Source organism: Egretta garzetta, unplaced genomic scaffold (genome assembly GCF_000687185.1).
Source record: "Egretta garzetta isolate BGI_Z169 unplaced genomic scaffold, ASM68718v1 scaffold516, whole genome shotgun sequence".
In the NCBI taxonomy this organism is placed as follows: domain Eukaryota; kingdom Metazoa; phylum Chordata; class Aves; order Pelecaniformes; family Ardeidae; genus Egretta; species Egretta garzetta.
Window position 1 is genome coordinate 414,050 of NW_009259983.1, and position 9,566 is coordinate 423,615.

General features: G+C 49.7%; 1 protein-coding gene across 2 annotated transcripts in view; it reads right to left on the reverse strand.

Moving 5' to 3' along the window:
• The window catches only part of RCSD1 (RCSD domain containing 1), a 36,329-nt gene that overhangs the window by 3,260 nt on the left and 23,503 nt on the right, over nucleotides 1-9,566 (reverse strand). Inside the window, exons 2-6 of one of the 2 annotated variants that reach the window (XM_009640475.2) lie at nucleotides 6,981-7,088; nucleotides 4,351-4,440; nucleotides 2,937-3,008; nucleotides 1,416-1,619; nucleotides 5-567 (exon numbers count right to left, since the gene is read on the reverse strand). In XM_009640475.2, the coding sequence (XP_009638770.1) occupies nucleotides 5-567; nucleotides 1,416-1,619; nucleotides 2,937-3,008; nucleotides 4,351-4,440; nucleotides 6,981-7,088 (1,037 nt within the window). The remainder of the gene's footprint in view (nucleotides 1-4; nucleotides 568-1,415; nucleotides 1,620-2,936; nucleotides 3,009-4,350; nucleotides 4,441-6,980; nucleotides 7,089-9,566) is intronic. The other variant, XM_035895997.1, reaches the window with a different exon arrangement.

A 9,566-nucleotide genomic window follows, 5' to 3' on the forward strand; every position in this document is an offset into this window, starting at 1 on the left:
CAGAGGTTCGAGTGCCAATGGTGTTTCTTCAGTGTTTGATGTTCTCCGTGCATCTGTGCTCTCACTGGTCTCCTTTGCTTCAGCTTCAGCTGCAGCTTCTTCCTTCTCCTTGTCCCCCTTTTCCTGCTCACAGGCACTGCCTTGCTGCTCTTCTCCCTGGGGGCCCTCACACACTTTCTCCTCAGTGTTTTCAGAGGGAGGCTGGGGAGAGTTCTCCTCCCCTGGGGCACCACGACACGCTTCCTCCTCCTTTGTATCCCCTCCGTTACTCTTGCAAGGAGTCTTTTTGTCTGCTTGTTTTTCCCCTTTTTCTTCATCTTCTGATCTGCTGGATCCTCTTCTTGATGGGGGCTTCTCATCAGACCCTGTCTGTTTCTTTTGCTCTTTGCTCTCTGTTTCTGCCTCCTCTGTCTTGCCCTTGGGCCCGAACACCTCATCCCCATCTTCCTTGGCACCATTTTCTGGAGAGATGTTGACCCCCAAATCTTCCCCATCTCCATAGTCGGACAGAGATCTTCGGAACTTCCTGGAGGGAGGCCTGCGCTTTATTGATCCCCGCGTCCGCACCTTGGAGGCAGGAAAAGCAGACATTGAAGCAGACAAAGAAAGCAGTACTGCAAAGCAGGAAAGCACAACAGAGGAAAATAACACAGGAAAGTCGATTGCTATGCTGGTGGCCTCACTTTTCCTGCTCTCCTACTGAGAGGTAGGAAGACGAGGGCTCCTACCCCCGAGAGACTGCTTCAGAGGACAAGCAGCTCCCTAATATATGTCTCCTTTCCTTCTGCAAAGCTGGTGCTGGAGATCATTGTCCCAGTTTAAACTGTGGCTCCCTGTCCAAGTTAGACCCTAAACCCAAGAATGCTGCATTCATTATGCAGATGCTGCTGACTTCGGATGTCTCAGCCTTTTCTACTCTGGGCAGTTTGGTGGTTGAGGAAGGAGGCTGTACTCTAATTGATGATGGTGAATGCAGGTTACAGCTCCCCATTTAAGTGCTGTGCACTCTGTTGGGACACCTGGCAAACCGTTGTGTCCTACGTGGCTCCCTAAACTGCACCTCAGCCACCTTTGACATTTGCTGGCACGTGGCACCACCTCCTCACAGTGTTCCCTGCCCAGGTACCAGCCACTCTGTTACTGCTGAGCTGAAGTGACTGAGTCCTGCCGCTTCACCCCTTCCCTTTACCCATTTGGCCAGGAAGGCTGCTGGAGCTGTAGGGAGGGCGGAGAGGAGACTCCACAGAGCTACACAGAAAAGCTGTTTTGAACCTAGCACGTGGATCTCCTCCCTTGGCTACAAATGCAAGCTGTTATGGCAGGACTGAGGGCTACAGCCTTCTCTTCCTCTTCATCCCCAAATGATAAGCAAGCCTTATCCTGCTGCGATGGAGAAATCCTAGCACATACCCTACCTTATTATAGAATTGCAGCTGAGTGCCTTCCGGGGGTTGATCAAAGCTGACCGGCGTCTCGTTCGCTTCAGTGGGCTGGGACTGAATCCCTGGGCTGCTGGGCGTTGAGGGAGGGGTGCTGAACGGAGAAACCAGGACTTTCAGACCAGGGCTTTTGGGAGATGCTCCTGGCAGCAGAGCAGCTGGAGCAAAAGCCAGATTGGCCTGCAAAGAAAGATCCCCGTCACGGGTGGGCATGACACCAGCATGTAGTACACGCGGTAACCACACGGAGGAACCCTTGCTTTTGCAACGGGAGCTGCCGCATCTCTATGCTGTCACAACCCACGAACCTTCTGGTTACGGGTCTCTCTTGGTGACACTGTCAACAAACAAGCCCGGGCAGAGAAGTTATGACTGGACATTTGCCCTTCCCCAGCAGCTGGATCTCAGGACATGTCCTTTTGTCATCCTGAGGCCTTTTGGGATTTTCCAGTGACCCAGCCAAGCCAGCACAATCTACAGTGGCTGAGCCAGGAGAAAGTCTGAACAAGCAGCCAGCAATCACTTTGAGATTTAAATCATCCCTATGTGTGCCCGAGCAGACCTCGCATTTTCAAGCCTGGTCTGCAGGTCTTCTGAACGATCTGGGCAGTCGCGAGGAGCGAGGAGGCCATGGGAAGCAGCAAGCTTGTGATTAAGCATGGCAAAACGCTTCCTGCTGGCCTGTCACTGCGACGCTCTCGTAGGCAAATGTCCTTGGGCGCATTCAGAGGGACAGTGCTATGAATAGGTGTACGTCATGTCAGGGCGGCCGGGAGGCGTTGAGCTCTGGAGTCGCACGTGCTGCCAGGAGAGGCAGCTGGCAGGGCGCTATGCCTACGGGCTATCGAGTGCTGAGATGCCCTCGGCGGCATGAATCGTGCGCTGCGGGGAGATACAGAAAGGGCAAGAAGCACTGGGTGTGTTTGTGCGTAACCGGGGGCATTGAGGAGAGGGAAGCGCAGAGCTTCTAGGCACGCACAGAGGAGTGCCAGAGGCCGGAGCGCACTCCCCCCCACTGCCAGGATTGTAGCTGCCCACGCTCGAGGCCAGCTCCCCGATAGGGTGCAGGTGACTCTGATTTAGACTGCTGCAAAGAAAGAGCTGGAAGAAGTCTCAGCCAAGGTTTCTTTCACTTTCTCTCGTGAGCTGTATCTAAACTGAGGCTCCTGCCCCTGCTCCCTACCTGAGCTGTGCTGCTGCCATGCCCATGCCTGGCCGCGTACCCCGCAGATCCAAGTGATCCTGACCCATGCACTGGATATGCTTGAGGATCGTTGGACTGGGTCTGATGCTGGTTACCATTACCAGGCCTGCTCTGCCTTCCTTGCTTGGGTATTGTGGGACTGGGCCCTTGTCAGTGAGGCCACTGCCCTGCTTACCCTAGCTTGGCTCCTGGATCCCCTTCCCCTGCGGCTGCTCCTCAAGCGAAGTAGCTATGACAAATGCCAATCAGGTTTAAGTTGTTGGGGCAGCCACGTGGGCTCCTCCAGGACCTACCTGCAGCTTTTCAATCATGGGGGAGCTTTTCACCTTGACCTTGGGAATGGGGCCAGCATTTGGAGAGCACTTCTGCAAAACAAAATGAAACAAGGAAAAGTCACAGTAAAGTAGGTGAAAAAGAGGAAATACAATGAAGGCAGAAAACTTGGAAGAGATAAGCAGAGAGTGCTAGTAGGGAAGCAAATGAAGTCTCATCTAGCATCTTCACACAAAAGTTTGCTTTCTTCTTTCCTGATCCTGCTCCCCTTTTGTTATCCAGCCATCCTAGGGCTCTACATACATGTATCCTTCCTCTGGGAGAAAAGGTGATTGCTTTCTGGCTGAAGTATCTGAGTTAGGTGATATGTAATGGCTCTGCTGCTGCATGCTTCACTAAGGTATCTAACCTATTACACAGTTTCCCCCGGTATTATTTCAGGACCAGACAGATTAAAATTCTACCTCTTAAAGAGTACAAGCCTTAATGTTGGCAAACATTGTGAACTGTTTGTGGTGGGAAACTTTCTGCCACCGCTTGACTAACAGAGTTAACAGGTATCCAATTAGTATGGGCAGGAAAGGCCTAAGTGGCTGGAAAGGAAGAGCTACGAAAGGCTGAAAACAGTCTGAGAAAGGGAGAGTGTCGCTTTGAGAAGGGGCATATTGCTTTTTTCACGTCCAAAGGAAAAGGAAGGAATCTAAGATTATAAAGCTTGTGCTCCTTCGGCATGGAGGCAGCAAGAGCCTATAGCTGTCAGAAAATAAGGACAAAGAACCTCCTCCTTGTTAAGGGCAGGTGACAATGTGACATTTGGTGGGTAGACCTCATACCCTGAAATACAGAAGGACAGAAGTGACTGTAAAGGGCCTGAGCATAAACTTTAGTGAGTAGCAGTTGGCTTACTGGGACCCACTCATTCAAGGGTGCTGTATGGAGGACACCTTAAGACAATATTCTGTGGGTATTGCTGACAAACCCCCTCTTCACTCTGGATTAATTATTCCCTTTTTCTGAAGAAGGAAAAATCTCAAGAGCAGAACTGTTACGCCATTATACTCAAACCTCTAGAGTTCATCTGAAGGCAACAAACAGCATGGATGCTCCCTGTGCTACGTGCTGTTCAAATCTAATAAATGCCATCAGTTCCTGCTTTAAAATGCTTGAAAGGTGGTAACTGAGTGGATCCATCAGTGCTCTAAAGATAAAAACAAAAGCAGTAGAAATGGGATGTGTATCCATGCTACAGGAGTGGGAAACAGCATGGAGCTGACTCTGAGTCAGTACGTGTGTGTGAGCAGGGGAAGGTTGGATGCTGCATGGTTGATGACTTTTGCTGCACAGCCTGACCTCTGCTGGCTCCAAGCTTGTGTCTCAGGAGAAAACAGGTTGCAGAGAGGAGAGACCTCGTCCCTCTATCCAGTTGATACTCACTTGCTCACCATTGTCACTTGTCTCAGTTTTGTGGGAATACAATGGTAGGGAGCATGGTGGTTTCCTCCGAGTTGGCTTATGCGGTGGTACCTAAGAGAAAAAAACAACCAACTCAGCAGCAGGGAAATTGGGGATTTTAAAAAAGGAAGTGAAATTCAAGCACCAAAGGGCATGCTCTGTAAGTGACCTGCTTGGATGACAGGGCTCAGCTTGCCTAAAGGAGTCATCCAAAGGCAGCACAAGATATTAGCGTATGGGCATGTGGCCAGCCAGTGAGGTGTGCTTGTAACATCTCAAGCCCAAGCCTCATGTTAGAAAAGAAGTCTATATCTCTTTCCACAGCATGAACCACAACACTTCGGGCTTTGTGCAGAAGGCACTCTTCTAAGCTGTGGAGGGTGGAGGAGCCTTCCCAGAAGCTTCACCTTCAAAGCATCCTGCTGGAAACCCCCTCACACTGGAATAGCTTGTTATTGTTCTCTTTCCCGTCTTATTACCAGAATTTCCTTTTAATGAGTCTCAGCTGCCTACCTGGTTTGTGATTTTCCTATTTTGCATCTGGTATATTTTAGGTGCAAAGAGGGGAATTCTGACTTTTTCAACATGCCCTACAGCCCCATTCGTTTCTCTCTAATGTCTCTGCAGCTTGCAGACACAAGTCCGCAGCTGTAACCTTTCATTTGACTAAGAAACAGATTCTCCAGGGGAGAAGGAACAAGGCAATTTAACAGCAGGGACACTGGTCCTTGAGCTCTCAGAAGTACGAGAGTGCTCACTAGGAAGGAAGAGACACATAGCACAGCACCTATGGAGTTGCTCCTCCAGACCTATTGCTCTGGTCTTGAAGCCAAGCTGTCTCTAATTTTATGCCAGGTTTGTAGTCTCCTGACAAGCTGATAAGATGCTTTTTATGTGTTAACAGACAAAATACTCAGATAATATTGTGGATTTTAGATAATATCCACAATATTATATTCGGGTAATTTTGTTACCTTCTAACAGGCAGGCATGTGAAAAGTTGGATTACGGCATCTTTGCCCTCTCTAGAGTTGGCTGCCTTGGAGGACCTGTAGACTTGATGTGGATTAACTTCTGGTGGTGCTGCACCCAGCCATGCCAATACTGCATCTCTAAGAAGCCAGGGGCAGCCTTGCCCTTATCCTTATGTCATGCTAGGAAGCAATACTATCACGTCTTATTGAAACCCCACTGTTTTGTAACCATGAAATGCTGCGCTGTTGAACGGTGAATGTATCAGAGGTTCCCTGGTTGATAGGTTGCCCTTTGCTGGCATGGGTCAAGCAAGGGTTAAAGACCATCAACTCAGCCATTAATCTGAAGCCAGCCTGAGAAAGCCGGTGGGGAAGTGACAGATGGCTGGGAGAGAAAAGACAGGAAACTTTGTCCTCCTCTGTCTCTGGAGAAAATGAGTCTCCCCCCGCCGCGGGGCCCCTCCACGCTGCCTTGGCTTGGGAGCGGCAGAGGTCTGCAGATAACACAAGAGAGGTCTGGGAACTTGCTGCCTTCTGAAGGGTGAGGGACTTAGTGTGATTAAATCCCATACCTTAAAAAGAGGAAATGACTGTAGTGGGACAGATGGAGTGGTGCAGTGGTGACTAGAGGGGAAAAAAAAAGAAAAAGTGCTTGGGAAGAGATTGGCTATTCCCATCCTGGGGCCCAGCTATGGGAGTGCTAACCTTGGACAGAGGGTGGCATGCCAGCCCTGCAGGACAGAGGTCACCATTGCATCCAGCCAAAGACAGGAGGGTGACAGGGAGGATCCCCTTAGGCCCAGCCTGGGACAGGCTGAAATCAGCTGAGCAGCAGAAGGAAGCAGTTCAGCCTTAAAGGAGCACCCACTGACTGAAGAGGGCCACCAATAAAAATCTATGCTTCTAAAGAAAGTGCTAATAATGAATCAAGGAGCTCTCCTAAAATGTCAACCTTCATCCATAAACACCCTGACTTTCCTTTCTTCCTAAGAGAGGTGTTCTGCTGTTTTGCTTATCTGGTGCAAGACAGCTTGGGAGGTAATGCTTGGCATAGCGGTCTTTCAATAAAATAAAGTTTCAGCATGCTAGAGATAGGCACAGAGTCTGAAAAGTCACTGGCAAGAGGTAGTGAGGGCAAGTAAAGAGACAGCTTTCTCTCTCAGACCCATACGGAAGGAATTACTTGGAGGAAACCTTCTCCTTTTGTGAACAAGGTGCCGGTGACCTGCCAACCACTGGCTTCTACACTGCATAATCTGTTGTTTGCTTTCTTTTTCCATGGCTCCATATTAGCCATTTCCTTATTCATTATTGCCCTCTGCCCACAAAAGCCAGCCCAGACAGTACATGCATTGCTGTCTGCTACTGTTCGGCCTATATGCGTACCCTACCAAGCTTTACAGTGCCTCAGTTACAGTGTCTAGTTGTCCTGTGGTATGGCTCTACCAAAATACTCATCTGCAAGTTGGCGAAGCATGGGAGATACTGTCACAGCTTGCACTGCACTAGGACACAGATCCTTTGTGAAGATTCAAAATCAAGGTGGACCCATGCTCGGATCACCGATGCTCTAACTGCTTCAGGCGAGTGCCTCATTTCCCACTTGACTACCTGCTGGTGGCTGCAAGCGCTCCTTACCTCTTTTCCAGTGATACTGGCTGCTTGCTCTTTGAATTTCCCTGCTAGCTGAGCCACGGAGGGTGTTGCCGACTTGTCCACCTCTGAGTTGGTATCTGCTGGCCTGTTCTGACAAATTGGGAACAACAAGTTAGGAGCAAAGGCTGGGAAAAGCAAGCAGGCTAGAGAGAAGCCTGCATATGTATTACAAAGTTCAAGAGTAAGCAGGGATTTCAAGCAGAGTTTCTCACATCTGGCATCAATCATCCCATCTAGAGCAAGAGGTTTGGGAAGACAGGACCTAGCAGCGTTTTCAAATATCCCAGAAAACCAGTAATTCATGCAGAGCCTTTCAGCTGTACCTGAAGAGCCTACACTCAGTATTTTTCACTGGAAGCAAACTAAGCCATTCAAGCCAAGTGTCCCCATCTTTTCCTTGCAACGAGCAGATGGAGCGGGGCAGTAAAGGACGTTCCCATACGCCTTCTCAGCCCTCCCATCCCTTTTTTCATTGCCCTGGTCACCGGTGCCCTTCCTTTTCCAGTGTTTTTGCTGCAAGAAGCCATTCCCTGTCCTCACAGCAAGCCAGCATCTGCTTGGGGATGTCCCTGTGCTGTTCTGCTTTTTTTGGCAGTGAAATGGGGCGGGGAGGGGGGGAGGAAATACCAAGGCTGAGAGAAGCTTCCCTTCCCCTGGGTTGACAACAGGCTGAGAAGCGGGAGGCTTGTTGGAGACTGGATGGTGTGGCTCTTCCCACAGCACACAGCCCTGGTGTCATCCCACGATTACCTTCTTTTCTTTGCTACGTGTCTATCAAGCAATATGAGTAGAAAGCCTTGAAATCAAAGTGGATGAAAGGAAACCTTTGTTCTTCATCTCTAGCATCTGATGCCAGGGAAAACTGAACCAAAGGAATTGAGAACATCTATCCAACAATCCTTGTTTTGTTAGAGGCAGAAACCTCAAAACAACAAACCAGGCTACAAACCATCAGCAAGGAACTTCATACCTCCGCTCCCTGTACCACCACCACGACCACATGACCAGCACCACACTTCTCACCCCTCTGCCTCAGTGCTCTTCTGCTTCTCAGCCAAAAAGTTTTCCCAAAGGCTGTCGCTAGAGGAATATACTTCTGTTTCTCCAAAGGCTCCAGCAGAGCCCTTCCTGCTCCCTTTAGGCTGCTCTGCCTGGGAGGGACCTGCTGTCTGGTTAACACAACCACTCCTTCAGCATCACTGGAACTGAAAGGCCCTCAAAACACCATCCTGGGCCACGTACCAACCATTTCCTTTGGGTCACCACACTATAGGGGCTGGAGAAATAGCTGTGGAAACTCGAAATCATATTAAAGAAGGAATTTCTTTAGACTCCTAGTTTCTAGACTGAAAGCAAATCGAGGAGGTTACATTAGGGATCATCTCATCATCTGCAGCTTGGAGCACTCTGAAATACCTGGTAGGGAGCAGCATGGCTGATGAAACAGGCTGAAAAAAATGCCTGTTTGCATTGCGGAAAAGAGCCTTTCCCTTTCTCAGAGAGTTGTAAATAAATGCTCCCAATAAATGCGATCTTCTTTCTCCGAGGCCCACGAGCCCCAGTAAATGTCTGCCATTCCCTGTCTGCAGGATCCTGACTACATCTCCCCCATGAAACTTCCCATACGCTTTGGGCCAGCTTTCTTGCACCCAGCCAGAAAAGCCGTATCAAGCTGTCCCCTCTCAGTGAATTTCTAGCACCTTCCCCCATCTTTTCAGCCTTCATTAGAGTAATTACAGGCAGGGGAAGTGGCAGATAAGGGGAACGGAAGAAACAGTGAGGTAAGCGGATCAGCAGGGCAACCTGCTGCACACAAAACATGCTGGCTGGGCTAAGTGGGGGGGGAGAGCAGTTCCCAGCTGCAGGCTGGCTCCCTCCTGGGAAGGGAGGGCAGGCTGGAAAGAGGAGGGAGCAAAGAACAAACCTGGGGGAGGCAGGATGGATTGGGAGGCTTGGCTGAGCATACCAGCTCCCAGGATAACTGGGCATGGCAGGATGGACACCTGAACTGAGGACTCAGTTGAGGCTGAGGAGCTGCAGGTGCTCAGTCTCTGTGGTGGAAGGGTTGCCTCCCTCGTAGTCCCTTTTTCTCCAAAAGCTTCTTTCACAGTCCTTCGCCTTTACCCAGAAAAGATGCTGCACTTCCTGTTGGCCTCCTTGACCTCTTGTTTTGGGGTGGCTGTGTTTTTTCTTTCCTTTTTTTTTTTTTTTTTTTTTTTTTTTTTTTATTTTTTTTTGAGTTACAGTCCAAAAACACAGCTCCCTTTCTTTGCATTTGATCAAAGCTGTGAGGCTGGAATGATTCCACGCGTTTCTTGTTTTGCTGGTAGCAGGCATTGATTGCAACGCGGCTCTTGCCGGCGTGAAGCTGGCCGGCCGGGGCCCAGGAAGCAGCGAACATGCCATTCTAAGATTAGCACAAGTAGCCCACGGGCTGTGTCCTCCCAAAACTGCCAGCTGCAGTCTCTCCAATTAGGCTATGTGTTTTGCAACAGGAAAAGTCCTTTCTCAGACTCTTTCTGGCAATTACACTGCCGTCCTGTATCCAGCTTTTTCTACAGCTTCTTT